Genomic DNA, 20,443 nt, shown 5'->3' with positions numbered 1-20,443 from the left:
GAAGACCCAGCCTTGGCACTGCTTTGTCCAGTACGCGCCCTTCATGTTTACGTAGATAAGACGCAGTGTTTCAGGACTAAATATAACTGGAGCTAGAAAAAGGGGAAAACAAAAGAGAAACCAAAATAAAGCCTGGAGAAAACTAGAGCAAAATAAAGATAGAACCTTGACTAAAAATTCAGGAACAAAGAAAAAAAACTGAAATTAAATAAACTCAAAGCCAGAAATATAGGAGACACTAAATCTCTAACAACGTAGATGGGAGGCTGTGACCGGTGGTGATAAGCTTGAGCCTTGGTGAGTGCTCCCATCTGGAGCAGAGTCTCACAGGCTGGTAACCTAAACTACACTCAAACGGAGAAAGGCCCATAGACAATACTGGTAACGAGTTATGTGCGTACTCAACTCATGGGAGTTGCTGGCTCCAGGAGGAAGAATTCTTGAAAACCAAACATCGCAACACTCTCTCCAAGTCTTGGTTGGCCCGCTCGGTTTGGCCATTGCTCTGGGGATGGAAACCCGAAGACAGACTTACTTTCACTCCCAGTAATCTACAAAACTCCCCTCCAAAATTTGGATATAAATTGGGGCCCCCTGTCAGAGACAACGTCCATTGGGAGGCCATGCATGCGAAAGACGTGCTCAATGATAGCCACTGCTGTCTCCTTAGCAGAAGGTAATTTAGGTAAGGGAATAAAGTGAGCCGCCTTCGAGAACCGGTCCACTACGGTCAAAACAACGGTCTTGCCCTGGGAGGGCGGTGACAAAAATCGAGCGCGATGTGGGACCAGGGTCTCAAAAGGACAGACAACGGTTGGAGTAACACTTCTGGAGGTCGATTAGAAGTCTTACCACAAGCACAAACCGAACAAGCCAAAACAAAACTTTTAACGTCACGAGACATCCCCGGCTACCAGAATTGTTGCTTAACCAAAAAACTGGTACGATTTACTCCTGGAAGACATGGAATATTGACACATTGGAACAATGACCCCACTGAATGACAACGGACTGTAATCCCTTTCCGGCACAAATAACCGACTCGGTGGGCCACCGAGCGGAGGCGTGACCCCTTCTAAGACAGATTTGACCTTCGACTCGATCTCCCATGTGAGTGTGGAAACAAAGAGTCTCTCAGGTAAAATACACTCGGGAGTGGACTGGCATTCGGAGCGGTCAAAAAAGTGAGACAAAGCATCGGGTTTGATGTTTTTAGAACCCGGGCAGTACAAGAGAGAAAAGTCAAAACGTCCGAAAAAAAGAGCCCACCGAGCCTGCCTGGAGTTGAGTCTTTTAGCGGATCTGATGTATTCCAAATTCTTATGGTCAGTCCAGACTATAAAATGTACCCCCAACCCTTCTAACCAATTCCGCCACTCCTCCAATGCTAATTGACTGCCAACAATTCCCTGTTACCAATATCGTAGTTGCATTCGGCTGGAGATAGACGATGGGGAAAAAACGTGCATGGATGCATCTTGTCATCCGAGGTCGACCTCCACCACGAACTGACGTGAACGATCAGGGGCAATCAGAATGAGAGCCGAAACAAAGCGGCTCTTAATTTTGGAAAATGTAGCTTCGGCTTCACCAGACCACCTGAACATCATTCTGGGGGAGGTCAAGGCTGCCAGAGGAGCGGCTGGTTGGCTGAAATTACGAATAAAATGTCTGTAAAAATTGGCGAACCCCAGAAACCTCTGTAGGGTCTTACGGGGATCTGGACTTGGCCAATCTACCACAGCCTCAACCTTGTCAGGATCAATGCGCATTCCCTCCGACGAGATGATGTAACCTAGGAAAGGAAAAGACGGTGCATGAAATATGCATTTCTCCACCTCTCGAAAGCTGAAGACATCAACCATCCTTCTTACCAAAAAAAAAAAATCCAGCCCCCGCTGAAGAAGAAGAAGGGCGAATGAACCCGGTTGCTAGATAATCAGAAATGTATTTCTTCATGGCCTCCCTTTCTGGAACAGAATGTGAGTATAACTTGCCCTTAGGTGGAGACATACCTGGTGTAACAGTAATGATTCAATCAGTCATGTGGCAGGATAGACCAAAGTCTGAACACCTCACAGCCCTCGTGACTTGTCTAATCAAATCATACTTAAACAAAGGGCCTGTGTGTTACGCTGATTAGATCCGAGGCGTCATCGCATCGCCTCAAGAGATTGGAGCGTTGAACTCTTTGGGCGTCAGCCTTCCCCTCTATAAAAACTGCAACCGACCATCAGCTCTTTGCATTCTCGCCACCACAAGGAACGGACCTCTTGGCATTTCGCCATGGAGAGGAAGACCAACCCTGGTCTTCCCAACCCTGAGAGAATGCCTCCCCGCACGGAGAGAGAAACCGGCAGACTTCTGGAGCGACTTTCCTAAACTTCAAAGAAGTTCACCTGGGACTCGCAAATCCTTAGCGAACTTCCCCGATGATTCGAACTCAGACACTTACACGAGAAGCCGTAGTACTGCAAGTATTCTATTTCACAATCAAACTGCTTGGAAAAGGTTGTCTGAATTATGAATTTACATGAATTTCTTGTGGGCTTTTGCGAAAGGACTGTGAAGCTGTCTCTCTCTCTCGGTCTCTCTGTCTCTCTCTCTCTCTCTCTCTCTTGTTAATTCTTCTTCCCTTTTTATTATTCGTTAAGTTTCATGTTTCCTTGTTTGTACCATATTGTTTGTTTTCTCCTATATATATATATATGCATATTTCCCCCGTATGAATCGTAGCTTTGTAAACTGTAGTTGTTTTATTAAAACCCAATGATTGCATTAAATTGAATCCGTATTGTTTTGCTCACAAATATCAAAGTCAATGAGATGTAAGATTTAGCTACCCATTTAAGCTTGATTTTCTTGTATTACTACTTCAGTGATACAAATGTACAAACATAAGAGATATTATTTGTCCTGATCAAACAGATCAATGTTTCTTAAGGTTTGTAAGATTGATAATTGATGAAGAAATCAATTTGGATAAAGGTTACTTTTAAATGATTAAAGGTTCCGTTATACGTAATATTGTCTGTACAACAAGCAAATCATATTCATAGACTCATGAATATTTAGACCATTTGAGTTAATTATTCCCCGAAACTCATTGTTGCTACACTGGCAATAACTCTATAGCACAGTCATAGGTATGATGCGGAGGTAGAGAAGCAGCCCGGGACTTATTGAACACTTCCTTTAGGTCGAGGTACTCCATGGGCACATTAGACAAATTCACCGGCTCATTCTGCAACACAGAACGAGACACAGATGAACAGGCAGACACAAGAGAAGAGGCATAACACCGATTACTCCAGGTGGAACTGGAATTCTGGCCCCAATCAATCCTGGGATTGTGTTTCACCAACCAGGGATGACCTAGTACAAACCAATGAAGATTCAGAGATGTAAAAGTTTATCTCCTGTCCTGGAGTGATGGCGCCGGTCGTGCAGGAAATGCCTGGAAGTTTCTGTCCGTCGAGTGCATTGACGGAGATCGTCTGGGTGAGTGATGTGATGGGAATCTGAAGGTGTAGTGCAAGTGCTCTGTCCAAAAAGTTACCTTCTGCTCCCGAGTCCACCAAGGCCTGACACTGGTAAGACATGGATGCTCCATGGATCTTAGACCGTTCGGTAGAAAACATGAGCAAATTCTAATTTTATTCAAATTTTATAACATGTCCACTCTAGACTTCAGTGTTGTGAATTGGGAATGATTTTACATGGATATATCCTGAGTGAGCTTGTCATCAACTGCTAGAAGCACTGGAGTGGGCTCCAGTCTCTACGACTCCGTACAGATTCATCCTGCGTAATCACACACGCTTCCATGAAGGCATGAACCCTCAGGAAAAAGACAATTACTTAACAGACAGTTAATTTTATAAAATGCTGAAACCTACACCTCTCCAAAAATGTAACAACACGTCAATTCTACGCAAACCGCAAGCGTTGTGATTGGTCTGTCAGAACCCCTCCCTCAGGGGTACACATGCTCCCTCTGCATTTGTAACTGCACGTCAATGAGGACAAGGATGCAGAAGTATAAATGAAAATCGACGCGTAGCCCACGACGTGGAGGCTACGGCGCAGGTCCGACGCAGAAGTATAAATCAGCCTTAACACGACATTGCTACATCGTACACTCGACGCAGAATTATAAATTGGGCTTTATCCTCCTCACACTCTCTCCCTGGACTCTCATCATCTGACAAATCTAGGCTATATCCGAATCTCCCTAAATTATTTTATTCAGAATCTTCTCAGTCTCTGTCATTGAACTGTGCTACACAAAAGTGAAACAAAGTCCTGACTACAGTGTACTTAATATCCACTACAGTGGACAAAAATGAATGGCTGGGTCTCAAGAGGATACAACAGTATAAGATTAATGGTTAAAACTAGTGTATTCTTCACTCCAATTAATGTGTTTTCTGCTAATGTTTAACATTACTCTCTGATGTCTGAAAACTTATAATGACAGCAGCAGGAATAAAAGCCATAGAGTTTTGTCTTATGAATTTGCTGACTTGGTAAATTGTATGAATTGTGTGAAAGCGTTTTTGCTTTGAAAAACACGAGACGCTGGCAGTGGAATGGAGAAAAAACGCACGGTTTCGAGGCGAGAAGTTGAACTGATTTTAACTTGAGTGGTGAGCTTTTAGAATGTGTCATGCACGAGACATTGCAAAAGACGCAAATTGCGAGCGCAATAGTTAAACACATCTGTCTAGCGCGTTTACATAGAAAAACAATGGAAAGTAACGCTTTGGGAAGGAAAAACACGTTCTGTGTGAACATTTCTACTTCGACATATCACTTTATTAGGGGTTCTATACTGATGGGCCAGTGTGGTATCCTATGTAAAACCAAGAAACATCAAATGATGTAACTGGGTCATTCCTGTTATCCAGTAACATTTTGGCTTCATAATTTTTGGAGAAAAAAAAGTTACATGTTTTTCATGTTTTTAGTATTCTACCAAAATAGTGGCGTTTAACTATTGGGAATACATATTGGTCAAGCTCAGGGACTAAAAAATTATAATTATGGGTAGATTCATTGTTCAGACACTGGCCGTGAAGGTGTTCCATCCTGTTAGGGACATATACATAGTTATCACAAAATGTTAATAATGTAAATGTTAAACAATAACAAGCTTTTCTTGGATAGTATATGTCCCGTATGCCATCATGGTATTTTTTTATTCTTGAAACAATAACAAAACAATTATTGATTAATAGAATGTCTTGATTATTAAGAACAGGTACTTTTTGTACCCATTTTTGCCATCAGGATGGTAAATAATACAAATTAAATTGTTCAAAAACATATACTGTATATGCTGTTAATGCTCCTTACCTCCCAAAATAAGACATTAGTATGCAAAACATTTAACATTGCTGTCAAATTATTATTTAAAAATGACTCGTCTAACGTGGAACAGAGCATAACAGGGTGGAACGGAGCATAACAGGGTGGAACACCATAACAGTTTTCCGTCATTGTTCTGCATGGTTTGCCATCAGTAATATGTGGATCTGCACATATAATATTAACAGGGTGGAAATTTGTAAGCTAAGTTAGCCGTAGCTCTTTAAGTGATCAACATTTAGCTAGCTAACCTTCTTCAGATAAACAGAACTTTTATAACTGTCAGATATGTTTTTACATATTTTTGACTGGACAAACATTCATCATAACATAGCCTAACAGGGTTGACCTTTAAGAGTGGGACACTCAGGATAACATTTCAAAAACTTAAAAAAAAATAAACATAAAATAAGGTAGGAGTGAGAGTTGAAGCTTATTTCAGTTTGTACAGTTGTATTCCTGCAGGAAAAATTAATTATGTCATTTCCTGAAAATGGAAAATGGTCAATGGAATTGTGGTCTTTTTTGGAAGTCGAGAAATACATACACACAGGGTGGAAGATGACTTCAGGGACACGGTAAATGAAGAAAATTGAAGAAAAAAAAAAACTAGTTTCACATGATTTATATGTATGATTAGAGGCAGTTTAGCCTATTCTTTAACATAATCTAAAAATATTTTGAGATTTTTATCATTTTATGGTTTATAGTTCTTGTGGAAGTTGCTTATTTGCACTGAGGATATGATAACATTTTATGCATATATCAATAAAAAGGTTTGTAAAATAAAAAATAGTATTTTCAATGTCTATATTATATCTGTTTAAGGGATAAAGAAGACCTATTTTAAGCCATTTCTCATAAATATGTGACTCATTTTTATAGAAAATATGAGTAAGTAAATCATAGAGACAGAAAAGTTACTGTATAACCTATAACAGGAATGACCAAACAGCAGTAATTTTCAATCAAGGGTTAAGACCAACACAGACATATTAGTAAACAATATTTTCATTATTCATCAGCATTCATCAGCATTAGTTCATAAATAATTACCTGGCATAAATATGTGCTATTCATTGATTGTGAGCGGTTAGATCTGCAGTATTCAGATGTGCGTATCTATTACAGGACATTACTGATGGATCTCTTCCCTAATCGTCCCTCCCTAACATTTTCATCTCGTTTTTTATCCGTTAACGAAAATGACAGTACACTTTACTCATAGTTTTTGTCATCCAAAACTGTTTTTTATTTAGTCATCATTTCGTTTTCGTCTGTGAAAAAAAAGGTAGTTGACGAAAATTATGACTTAAAATTAACTAAAATTAAAATTTTAAAATTAACTTTAACTTAAAAACATAAGTTGAAACAACTGCTCTAGATTTTCTGCAGGATTTACTCCAATTATACTCCATTTCTTTAACTGCAGTAAACTAAACTTAATTTACTATGTAGCCTACAGCTACAACACACTCTAATGATATAGATATGAACACATTTATTTCACAAATTTATACGTGTTAATTCAGTTGATGAATAATTGTTGGTTACCAACATTCTTCAAAATATCTTCTTTTGTGTTCAACAGAACAAAGAAACTAGGTTTAGATACAGGTTTAGAACAACTTCATGGTGCAGCAAATGATGGCATTTATTTTTGGGTGAACTCTCCCTTTGAAATGCTCTTTGGTCTTTATTTGATGATATCTGGTAGTAGTTTTTCTCTCTTTTTTTCTCAGCTTTACAGCTTGCAAAGTCGTCTTGGGCTATAGGCTACAACAGAAAAAAAGCATAATTTACCTTTGGATGAGAATCATTTATAGAGTCACATGAAATTATTTGAGAACAATTATCAGAAGTAAATATTCCTTATTATTTAAATAGCCTTTATTCAAATATTTTGTTTTCATAGCACACAAAGAATTCTGAGAAATTATAGGACTTTTAAATATAATACATTAACTTAATTATTATATAATTATCTTTTTGACATGAGCAAAAAGTGTTATTTAATACTTTAAATATATATATATATATATATGTTTCGGATTCATTGTGGTTTAGGGGGTTTTAGATATAATATACAAATATATTATAACTGAGTGCGGCTAGACGGAAGGCGGAAGTAGGTGTTCGTCGGCACTTCCTGTGTGGCTGATGATGTTCGGTTGGTTTTCATCAGCACTCATGACTGTCGCTTTGTGCAGTTCTCGCGCTTATGGACTCTGTTTTTACCAGCAAATACGTTTAAGAAATCGACAGGTCACAGATGAGAGTTTGCTTTGAGGGTCTACCTGTAAGTACCCACATGCGATGTTGAGCGATCATGAGTTGAAATGATAATGTTCATAACAATGCGGTTTGCTATGAGCGGCCCGTCAACAGAGGCCGAGCAGACATGAAATCAGCTGATGATCTTTGACAATCACCCGCACAGACCGAGCATCATGTATAATAATGTGATGATGAGCTGATGAAGGTGCTTCAGCGTTTGACGATATAAAGCTCATCTGATAGAGCTGGGGGGGAAAAACTGATATTTATGCTAACATGATTATACCACCTTATATTATTAGTATTACTAGTATTATTTACTGCTGACTCTACGTGTGATCTGTTAAGTAGAATACACGATTCATAAGTGATAATCTAGTTATATATAAAAAGTGTAGTTTTGTGATTGACTTGACTTCCCGTCATCTAGATTTAATAGCAGCTCGGCTAACTGTTAGCACAGACAGCACACACAACCGGTCAAACATGTCATTCACCCATCAGCTGATTCTTACTTCAGATCTAAAACATCTGATAACTCGCACAAATCACACACATATCGGTTTAAAACGCGTCACTTCTCAGTAAATGTGTGTTTGCCGGTAGTGAAGGTTGTTCAGCTGCGCTAATGGACTTATTAAAAACATGAATGTGTGATTGACCGTCGTTTTGGATGTCATGGGGGCGTACGGTACTTTTTCCATCAAAGAAACGTCCCGAACTATTGTTACTATTGAATAGAAGAAAGCATACTTAAGGTCCAAACAGTGCTGGATAGATTAGGCTACTTCGTTTATTACAAATATAATTGTCAAATTACATGACACAAATTAATCGCGTTCAACATAAAAGTTTGTGTTTACATAACTGTAATTATGTATAAATACACACACACATGCATATTTATATTTAAGAAAAAATATATGTAAAATATTTATATTTATATATAATATAATGATATATAGGCTACAGTATCTACATGCATATATTTCTTAAATGTATGTGTGTGTATTCAAATATACATAATGCATTAAATATTACATTAAGTCAGGGTTTCCTTGGAACTGCAGGGGGTTTGTGTGTTTAAAGTTATTCAATTATAAAACATGTAAGATTAAAATAAATTATTTTACATTAAAAACAAACAAAATAGAATAAAATAAAGCTTACAATTTTTTTTTTGTTTAACTGCATGTCATGACAATTAACTTAATTCTATTTATTATTATTTTTATTGATTTAGTTTTATTATCGACCTAAGTTATTAACTTAAAATCTAAAGGCTTACTTCAAGTAAATATAAGTTCAGCTGACAAAAAGTTGTGGAATCCCCGCATTGCATGTAAATATAAAATGATGTGAATTTGTATACTTTAATGTGTTTTGAAAAACAAAATCCTTCCAAAAACAGTAATACATAGTTAAATGACTCATTGAGTGATGATTTCAAATAATAATTAAAGCTGCAGTCTGTAACTTTTTTTGGTAAAAAATTATCCAAAATAAATTTGAGCAAGTACTCAACAAGCCAGTCTTCAAAACGATCTCCTTACTGTAGCCCTATTCACAGCGGTAAACTTGTAATAATATTAGAATTTGAGTGTTATGGTGTATTTCCGCTGGAAATTCAAGCATGTCTTTGCGTCAATACATCACATCTGTATAAATAAAGAAAGTCCGGCTAGTAGTAGTAACGCACGTGAGGAGCATGTTCTTCAGCGCATAATTTATAGCCGCAGCAGCTGGAATAATTAAATGTATCATTTTGATGGCGGATTGTAATCCAGAAAGGCCCAAATGACAATTATCAGTGACAACTGGAGATTCACCTGTAGTCAAAAGCAAAAGATTAGACTGTACAGAAATTGAAATCTACAGGTAACGCTAATTCACACTAAATAGAAATACACTTAGTCACGCAATGCTAATGCTGTTAACATTAACAATTTGAGAACAAAGTATAACAATAATACGAATTTGCACGGTTTGATGTTATACGAGCGATTTAATCACTGTTGGTAGCGCGATTTATTGTAATGTTTTGTTTCCAAAAGTGGCAGACATGTTAGTTACTTGTTCAGATGACATTTTCCGGTGAAAGATTAAACGTCTTGGAGTATAACCTAAATAAATTGTGATTCTGAAGTACAGTATCCACACCGGTGCAGTGAATTTATGACAGCCACACAAACTCCTCAAAACATTAGATTAATCCGCGCTGAGGAGCCGCGCCGACGGAGAACTCGCGTACAGATAATATCTCCGCAAATGACTGCAATTGCAGGTTTCAAACAGAGATGGCGACACAGAGGAAAAATTTACGGACTGCAGCTTTAATGTGTTTATCAGAAGCTGAACAGTGAAATGATTTCTGTAAATCTAGTGGTCAAAAGCTGTGTGGGTCTCAGTTTTCAGTGGGCACATGATATGACTAGTGGCTGGTCTGTGTGCAATTCCACAAACCTGGAAGACCTTTTGAGAAGATGTAGGCTTTTTTGGAAAGGAAAAATTAAAAGATAAAAAGTAGTAGTAGAGAGAAGAGTAGCTTACTAGTTTTGAAATGCAGGAACCAATGTTTGATTTGTGGCACTTAAACTGGTTCGACAAGAAACAGCCAGATGACAGTTTGCAAATGCAAACCCAGGTTTAAAGTTTAATAACAATGAGATCAGCTGTTGTTAGATTATGCCTGTAATACAAATCAAGAGCTGCTAGCTGTACGCATCTTGTCCTCATGTGTTTTTAGGAACTCAATAATAAAAGCTCAATTTATTGTTTTCACAATGTATTGAGCAACACTGTATTTCTGAATAAGAAGAAAGGTTTACAGTCATGTGTGTTTTGTCCTTTTACAAGCAGGTTCACTGCTTTGAAACCTTTCAAATTAGCTAGACAGACTGTTTAAGTTTCGGTTTCTACAGATATTTTTTGATTACTTTTTTATTTGTATCGCTTTTTGTTTGGTGTCAAATCAATGTTGTATTGTTAAATGGGCTATACCAGCATTTCCCCCCTCTTTTTCTTCCGTTTAGTTTTCCATTACAGTTTCCACACTCTCTCTAACCTTTTCAATGAAACTTTAGCTTCTATACCATTTAGACACTTCAGATTTATAGATGTTTTTTTATGATTATCGAATATATTCCCATGTGAAATAAGCAACAATTCTAGCTTGCAGGTTGTGGATCCAGTTTAGTTTGCATTGCAATGTGACCGGTTCACAAAATAATCCAATTTAACTGTACCACATCATCATTTACGGTAAGCCATATATAGACACCACCTGGAATAATATTATCAACATCACCTTTTTGGAATAATAGTGTCTCCTACTTCCTCCTCCGTGACATCACTCTTACCAACTCTGCACACTCTCACATAGAGCTGAGATTAATAACATTCCTCATGCTAATGCTTTGTTAGCTCTGAACCCTCAGTGGCTTGTATTTCCCTCCTATTGGAAAGTACATAAGGACTGCATACAGTGCTTACATGTGATTATATGCAAGTATTGCGCAAATAATTAACTTTTTATTGATTACATAATTACCGTACACGTTATTCACACAATTGAAGCAAATGTATTAATTTTCTTTCATTTATCTTTTCTATCTTTTAAATATTTCCAAAAAAATCCTCCTGCAGTGTTTTTATACGTTTGGAAGGGGGAGATTTACAGATTTGCGACATGCATTGCTAATCAGCTCCTGAAAAAACACATCACAAAAATCTTTATATGAGGGCTGCGAGTTTTAATCTAATTAAACGACATGTTATTTATTAAATCAAATAAATTGTTTAAAAGTTTTTCATAAGAAAAGCCCTTAATGAAAATAATTTGAAGACATTACGTTATCGTGGCAGAAAAATAAGGCATGGTATAAACCAGGGATGGGCAAACCTGGTCCTGGAGGGCCACTGCCCTGCAGAGTTTAGGTCCAACCCTGATCAAACACACCTGCCTGTAGCTTTCTAGTCATTCTGAAGGCATTGATTAGCAGGTTCAGGTGTTTGATTAGGGTTGGAACTAAGGGATGTAATTGGCAGAAGTGGTGCTCTGCAAATTCAAATGGGAACCAATCAAAAGTATCAGAATAGCATCACTTTACTAAACAGCCTTTAAATAGCAGAAGGCATTGTGGGCATCAAAAACAGGCAAAACAACACATTAATATTATTCAACATATCCTAGCTTTTTACAGAAAGTATTCAGATGTAACCACCTTTAATCATTAACATTTTTCATTTTTTCCTCAGTAACTGTAATGGATTACAGTTAAATTTATTTTGTAATTAAATTACGTAATCTAGTTACATGTAACTAGTTACTCCCCATCACTGGGTACAAATATGTGAATACTTTTCTTCTCTATCCTGCAGGTTGCCAGATCTTGTTGAGGGTTGTATGCTGGTTAATGCATAGAGGAAAAAGGGTGAAACTTGAAGACGACACTGAAGGTAGTTGGAAAAGGTATGATAATGTTTTTTTTTTTTTTTTTTTTACTCCATTTGATATAAATCAAATAGCTTTTGAATGTTAGTCTGATGTGTTGCTCCTGTGCTCAGTTTTGCAGCTGTCAGAATGACCGCCGTAGATGACATCTCGGACAGCACAGAGGTTGTAGAAATGGAAGACGTCCCCTCCCAGTTTTTTGTGGAGAAGCACTCATGGGATGGCTTGCGTGACATCATTCACGGCAGCCGGAAGTACTCGGGAATGATCATAAACAAGGCACCCCATGACTTCCAGTTCGTCCAGAAGCATGATGAGTCCGGCCCTCACTCGCACCGGCTCTACTACCTTGGTACTCTTTTCTCATAAATGTGAACACAACCATCCATTTTCATGACCAGGCAGCTTCTTGTATCCACAAATGCATCAGTTCCTCATTTCATTATTAAAATATAGGTGTTTTTCAGCCTTTTTAAATGGTTATGTCGTAGTTCAGTGACTGTTCATGATCAAGAAAATGATAAGAAATTAATCATACAATAAATGTACGTTTTAGAGTTTTGTACCACATGACATTGATTGACAACCTAAATCAACCTTGGCTTGACATAAGTCAAATTACCTGATGTAAAGACCTAGACACAGTCATGAGGACCTGCAGGGGGCCTCTGGTATAATTTCCTGTTTTATGTCTTTTCCCCCTTCATGCATGTTGGTTGGACCACATGACATTTTTGTTCACACCACATACTGTTCTAAAGTTTGGAGTCTGTAAGATTTGAAAGAAGTCTCTAATATTCACCATGTCTCCATTTATTTGGTCAATAATACAGAAAAACGGCAATATTAAAATTACTGCTTTCTGTTTTAATATATTTGTTTTAATGTTAAAACTACTTTCTGATTTGTTACTCCAGTCTTCAGTGTCAAATGATTTTCCTGAAGTAATTCAAATGTACTGATTTGGTAAAATTTCTTATCAATGTTAAAAATATATTTTCAATTTCAATTTGTGTTGAAAATGTGATGCAACATTTTTGTTGTTTAGATTCTGATTATTTGCATGAGTCAAGTTTTTCTGCCTTTGTTCAAATTGTTCCATTTCTGTCATTTCCCTAATGTTTTCATCTTGTCATACTTTAATAGGAATGCCCTATGGGAGCAGAGAAAACTCATTATTGTACTCCGAAATCCCAAAGAAGATACGGAAAGAAGCCCTCCTGGTGTTATCATGGAAACAGATGTTAGATCACTTTCAGGTATCATTTCTTAATGTTTTGTTAGTAAATGATGCAAGTAACGGCATAACCTTATATATGAGGGATTATTACATATTAATAACATTAATTATATCATTCATTTGTGTTCTTCCTGTAGGCGACCCCGCATCATGGTGTATATTCCCGTGAGGAGGAGCTTCTCCGTGAGAGGAAACGTCTGGGGGTCTTTGGCATCACGTCCTACGACTATCACCCACAAAGCGGCCTTTTCCTCTTCCAAGCAAGCAACAGCCTTTTCTATTGTCGTGATGGCGGCCATAATGGCTTCATTGTGAGTCTAGCTGGATTATTCTGCTGACCTCAGTTTAATATTTCTGGGAAATTACTTCATAATTTATGTGTGAAGCTGTGCGTCCCCATGCCTGAAAGTCATGTGATGTTTAGCAGGCAGCCCCAATGAAGCCTGTGGAAATAAAGACTCAGTGCTCAGGGATTCGCATGGACCCCAAGATCTCGCCTGGTGATCCCAGTTTCATTGCCTTCATAAATAATAACGACCTATGGGTGACGAATATCGAAACTGGAGAGGAGCGCAGACTTACTTTCTGTCATAAAGGTTTGTTGATCTGTTGATATAAAGAAGCAGTTATGTTGTTTACTATTAAGGGAATGTTCTGGGTTGTTTTCAACTTAATATCTTTGGAACTGAGGGACAAATCAAAAATATAGTCTGGAAATCGACAAAATGGCACAGATGCAGCACATAGGCAATAAACTGAAATATTTATGCAAGTTTGTGTATATGAAGAACATTATGCCTTTATGATTAATGGCTACAACTTAAAGTCAGTGTGTTTTTAAATGGTTCGGAGAAGGGCTGTACTTTTGCTAAGGCAAGCAACATCATCAATATTACAATTACTCAGAATTATGATTTTTCAAAATGGAAAGTGGTGAACTCTGCTGTGTAAAAAGTCTCATGGGGTAGGTTTTACACAAGGGAAAACTGTAATGTTATGCATTTTCTTAGACAATTTTATTTTGTTTCTCTCTGAACATTGATCCATAAATAAAGCACATCAGGTTACAGTGAATAGATGTTTCTGAAATCTGATATCTCTTCTACATCTGTCCAGGATTGAATAATGTCAAGGAAGACCCAAAGTCTGCCGGTGTCGCAACCTTTGTGATTCAGGAAGAGTTTGACCGCTTCACGGGGTACTGGTGGTCTCCAGCTGCTCCTGAAGGTTTGTTGAACACCTAAATCAGTGGTTGTCAATCATTTTGGCTTGAAGGCCCCCCATTGTCCAACACAATATTCACCCCCAAAAAAGAAGTGTAATTTACTCACCCTCAAGTTGTTCAAAACCTGTACGAGTTTCTTTGTTCTGCTGAACACAAAATAAGATATTTTGAAGAATGTTTGTAGCATAGCAGATAGAGCAATGACTACCATAGTATTTTGTTCCCTACTATGGTAGTCAATGGTTGCTCTATCTGCTTGGTTACAAACGTTCTTCAAAATATCTTCTTTTGTGTTCAGCAGAACAAAGAAACACGTACAGGGTTGGAACATCTTGAGGGTGAGTAAATTATGACAGAATTTTCTTTTTTGGGTGAACCACAACCTTTAACCTTAATTGTGGTGAACCTTTAACCACAATTCATTTTGTGATTTCCAGAATTTAAGAACTGAATGTTATTCAAATCTTCAAAAAAAATACAGTAGTTTGTGAGGGAATATAAAGTGGGCCCAGCCTCCTGCTTGAGAACCACTTACCTAGAAAGTCTTGTTGTTTTATTTAGCTTGCTGAAGCCTTGTTTATACTTTTGCCTGGCTCCGCACCGCGAGCTTCCGCTGATTGCTTGTGAACCTCCCCAAACAGACGAGGTGTTTATACTTGACGCGCTCGCCGTTATACTATTCTTTAACACGACAGGGGTCGACTGGGAGTAATTGTCCTCTAAACCATCAGGAAGCAGCAGTAAGCAATAAGGTACACATGACGATGTTTGTTTTTGGTACATTTCACCAAACCCACTCTACAAAAGAATCAAAGAATTGTGTAAAAAAAAACAGGAAATCTTGAAATTATTACTTGTGACATTAGAACAAAATATATGGATATGAGAACATTTGTATAAAACGAAATTTAAAGGGTACATAACACTCACAGTTTCTGCCAATCTCAATCATCTTGAGTACCTATAGAGTAGTATTGCGTCCTTCATATCTCAAGAGTCTTTAGTTTTATTATATTTATAAAAGACAGACACACTGTACCGATTCTTTTCGAAAACAGCCATACTTGTGACGGCGTGCAGTGGGCAGAGCTAAAGAGACACACACACACACACACAATATATCATGGCATTATCCCTGGATAACTTTCGATTCATTATACGTTCGTGTTGTTTACATTATATGCACTTACGCTAGGGTTGTGCCGATGGACGATGATGGCTGACTGACATCACGATGGAGCGCCACCATCGTGATGCCACGCCCCCTATTGCGAGTCTTGTTGTGAGTGCGACGCACACTAAATCCTCTTCTATAGTTAAACTAAAAACTTTGCAGGGATTGCTCTGTAAATTAAATTGATAATATAACTAATGCATGTATTCTATTTTAAATACTGTAGTCTATGCCAGATATATCCTACATTTTGAAATAATAAACGCGGCTCAAACATCCATTTCATAAGCATGCGTGTTTATTTCAGCACTTCCGTCAGTGAAACAACACACCACAGCCTGGAAAACATTTAAACAATTATCAGTAAATAATGGTAACCTAAAGAATATAAGAAAATTAAATATTAGTTTAAAAAAAAAAAGTAATTTCCCCTCAAAGATGCGTCATATACCGCTCTGCACGAGATGAAACACGAGCTGGATAGACACCTTCTCAAATATCTTCGTCTTCATGTGTTCTCCTGATGTTGCAAAGCAACACTTGTTGTAAAAGTTCTGAAGAGCGAATTTTATCTTCCACAGGGTCAAGACATTTAAGCTATGTTTGATTATTCACTGCCAGAGAAAACGAAAGTAAAATGGCCTGTGTGTGTGAAATGCGCTATTCAAATAAACTCGACACGCCTTGCCAAGTCTAATAACAAGCACAAACTGTGTTAAATAAAATTAAGTAAAAAGGTAGCCTATTCGTCCTACAGTGTTTTTCTACTTTCCACAGTAAAGGACGTGGATGGGTATAATCGACTTAATTATAAACAAACGAAAGAAATAAACTTTTATAATTCCCTGCGAAAATGGGTGCGACCCGAGTGAAGATTTGAGAAAAGAAATGAGATGTATGTCCATGTGGGATAAAATGGACTAACGTTAGGCCTATTGTTAAAATTCACGGAAATTGCAAAACAGAATAAAAAAGCTGACAAATCTTATTGGGCTCAGCTACCTCTCTCACTCGGCATGAATCCATTCATGGCTGCAAATTTATTTCCTTTGTAAACAAAGCTTTGTGCTTCACTCGGTATTATTCACGTAAAACAGCATTAACATACAAAACACTGCGTTAGTAACGAAATTATAGTTTTGAAGTAGAAAATAGTATTCATGTAAAGAGATACAGTATATTAAAATAAAAAGTGCACAACTCTTCTTAAGTGGAAGGAAGCTACTTTTTTCTCTCACGTGCAACCTAGCGCGGATGAGTCGTTATATGGGTTCGTATTAGTAAAATAACGATATGATATAGTTTTTAAGTAGAAAATAGTATTTATGTAAAAAGATAGTAAAATACAGATATAGTAAATTATATATTTGTATTATTAAAAAAAAATGACGATATCATCGTCCATCACAATGTTTTACTGTAAACATCGTCAACTGGCAATTTAGGAGACATCGCCCAACCCTAACTTACGCGCCGATTACCAATAAAACGTAGACATTTGATGCAGTTTCACTCACCGCCTGCGGTTTCGTCTTCTGACCAGGAACAAACAAACACACTTGTCAACTCCATTACTGCTCCGGAAAAACAAACAGGTTCCTTAACTCTAGGTTATTTGGGAAGCTGAACAAGGATATCTTTCCCTTGCAACTAAAAACACACTTTAGAGACATTGTTGATTTGTGTGGTCTAAAAACAAAATGACAGCGCTGCCGACGGCTTCCGTAACCCAAACGAAGCTCGTTGATGGGTACGATCTTGCTCTCGCTCTGGTTGACGTGCGGTGCGTATGCGCTCATCCGGGAGAAGTGCCCATTATCTTATAGCCTAGCCATTTGTGATAGGATGGACAGTTGAATAGGAACCCAACCTCATTATATTCCTCGAGATTCGACTGTGAGAATTTTCTCTCACTGCCACATTACAGGTCAATGAATGAGTCAATTCGGGGGCAGGTTGCTTCAATGGTGGGTTCATTAGCCTATTATTATTAAATGAAAAACACAACAACAAAAACAGTACAATGACAAACTCACTTAAATAGGTGCTTTTACATTTCACGTTGAGACCAAATCTTTCGCCGGCATCTTGTCATTCAGCTCCTCACTCACATGATGAATGAAATCTGACTCCTGCTGCTGCTCTGTGCTGTGACTTCGGCAGACACGTTCAGTTTTTATTTGTAGTGTCTGTTCTCTAACTGTACTAAATTATTTTATTACTATAAAAAAATCAAAATCATGGTGGGGGGGCGGTGCCGTGGTGGGCAAGTGGTGTAACCAGCGTTATACCTGTTAAAGCGGTGTTATGCCTATCGCAGCAAGCCTATTACCCGTTATTATTATCAATCTAAATGAATACACTGCGAAATATAGGAGCTTTTTATTGGGACGAACAGACCTGTGTGTTTTGTATCACTAGTGCAGTGTCCGTTCTCGGAGCATTTGAGCCCTGCCCGCGTGAGGCGCGCCACTTCTCGAGATTCCTGCCTTTATTAGAGAGAAGAATATGTTCAGCCCCCTCCCTCCGAAGCTTCGAAGCTAAAAAAATGTTATTCAGACCAGCCCTACTGCTGGTACAGATATAACTGCTCAGCCAGAGTCGCCTCGAAGTGGTGCATCTTCGGAAGCGCAAGCAAAGGTACAAAAAAAAACAACAACCTCAGACTGCCACGCCAAATGAGGGCTTGCGTACTCCCATGTGCAGGACCTCCCACACCGTGATGACGTCATATTTTTCCACATGCACTTTTGCACTCTTCGAAAGCATGCGGAAGCGGCGAGAATAAACCAGGCTTAAAGTGTTGTTTTTGTTTTGATTTATTTGTACATCAGCGTAATTGGACACAAAATGCATCGACCACCTGCTGCATACCCTTATTCTGTTTATGTTTGCTTGTAGGTGCAGATGGAGGCAGAACGCTCCAGTTGCTGTATGAGGAGGTTGATGAATCGGAAGTAGAGATTATCCATGTGCCCTCACCAGCTTTGGAGGAGCGGAAGGCAGATGTATACAGATATCCTCGCACCGGTAATCACAAACACACACTGTTGAAGCAACACAGACATATGGTTGGAACTGAGAATCAATTCTATAAAAATAAAAATGATCTATTTAAAATAAAAATCCTACAGACATACAGTGAAACAAATGTAGTTTGTTTTTTAAACAACATTTAAAGGGTAACTTCAGTGATTTAGCATTAAAGGCCCACTGAAGTGCCTTGGAACGCGCAGCATTATTCAATGTGTTAACGTAATTTATCCTCAAACGGCTTCAGCTGTTAACAGCCCCTCCGCTTTTTTGAAACAGCCAATAGCGTTTGGTTATTACCACAGTTTGACTAAAGCCTTTCTGTTTTTTTAATGCCAGTTTCCTCCGAATCTAACCGTTTATCATCATAATCTCCTCCATATCTCCTTGAAATACAGCGTTCTGTGCAGCATTTAAATGGGTCCAATATGTTTTGTTGTCTGCGCCGACTCGCGCATATGATCCGCGCTGCGCTCTCGTGTATGTAGTCAACGGCTCTGGTCTAGACTATGTATGTGCGGTGTGCGTGAAACTATCGTGAACCCAGACTTCATTCGCCTCAATTGAAAACATATTTACACTGTCTGAATCGTTTCCTATCGTATGTATAGTGCACTATGTGCCATTCACCATGTAGAAAATAGTAAATGCGTGAACAACTGACCGTTTTCAGATGCAGTTCAGGGTCTATTTATAAAGCAGGGGGCGGGACTTCAGATTCTAGAGTGCATTTAATTGGACAGAAGATTTGATGAGAAGGTGAAGTCTGCGATGATGTCATCAAAATCTGTGATTCGTTTTAACAGAAGTGAGAGACTGTAAGTTTTGAATGCCTAAATGCAAATTTTGTCATTTGTTTTGGAATACACCAGCTTATTCATAACCTTAAGACTAAGATAATCATACTAAAACTAAAAAACTTTATTTTGATTTCAGTGGGCCTTTAAGCTTTGTATCAGCAGAAACCCGGTAGTATATTCAAATTATGGTACTTTTCCCCCTCATATCCCTCTGAGGAGAGATAATTATGTATTTTATTTCTGGAAAAAATCCTCAGATGACGCAAATATCGTCATTTTGCGTCATCTGAGGATTTTTGGCCAGAGCCTAGAGACTACAGGAGCTAGTTCCCCATGTTTTCAACCCGCCCACAGGGGTGGGATCTCACTCACAGAATGTAAATGCGCACGCCCGCTGCCGCTCAGCTCGGGCATTCATAACGGAGCGGTACGGAGCAAAGTGAGTGTTTAAATTTTTCAATGAATTCCTATGAAAGCTTAGCTTCCACATGCGATCTAATAACGCGCCAGACTGGACACGTGCCGAGAATGACAGCCGTGCTTACCTCAGCTTTGCTCAGATTTTCTCTCGTGATGAATGAAATCTGACTCCTGCTGTTTGTGTCGTGACTTTCGTTCGGCTCAAATTATTTTATTACTATGAATATCAAAACGGCGTTGGGGGCGGTGGGCAAGTGATAACCAATAGCCGTGGCCTCGTAGGCCCGCGAAGCAAGTGCATTTTGGGAGTTGTCTTTCATCCACGAGACAAAAATACATTTTCTGTCTTTTCTCAGTCTAGAAGGCTACATAAATGACACCGTTTAAATACACATTCATCTTCCCAGCGCTGAAGTGCCCCTTTAATGATGGACAACAGAAGGTTATTAGA

The 20,443-nt window shown here is 38.3% G+C and overlaps 1 protein-coding gene across 2 annotated transcripts in view; it reads left to right on the top strand.

The window, feature by feature from the left end:
- Window positions 1-7,511: 7,511 nt before the first annotated feature.
- dpp9 (dipeptidyl-peptidase 9) overlaps window positions 7,512-20,443 on the top strand; it is a 45,303-nt gene continuing 32,371 nt past the window's right edge. The window contains exons 1-8 of one of the 2 annotated variants that reach the window (XM_079827634.1): window positions 7,512-7,669; window positions 12,028-12,118; window positions 12,214-12,452; window positions 13,247-13,359; window positions 13,478-13,651; window positions 13,768-13,936; window positions 14,457-14,567; window positions 18,641-18,769. In XM_079827634.1, the coding sequence (XP_079683760.1) occupies window positions 12,063-12,118; window positions 12,214-12,452; window positions 13,247-13,359; window positions 13,478-13,651; window positions 13,768-13,936; window positions 14,457-14,567; window positions 18,641-18,769 (991 nt within the window). In that variant the 5' untranslated portion in view covers window positions 7,512-7,669; window positions 12,028-12,062. Of the gene's footprint in view, window positions 7,670-12,027; window positions 12,119-12,213; window positions 12,453-13,246; window positions 13,360-13,477; window positions 13,652-13,764; window positions 13,937-14,456; window positions 14,568-18,640; window positions 18,770-20,443 lie in introns of both variants that reach the window. The other variant, XM_079827633.1, reaches the window with a different exon arrangement.

This window comes from Gobio gobio, assembly GCF_949357685.1.
Source record: "Gobio gobio genome assembly, chromosome: 10".
NCBI lineage: Eukaryota > Metazoa > Chordata > Actinopteri > Cypriniformes > Gobionidae > Gobio > Gobio gobio.
This window is presented reverse-complemented; position numbering and strand designations above follow the sequence as displayed.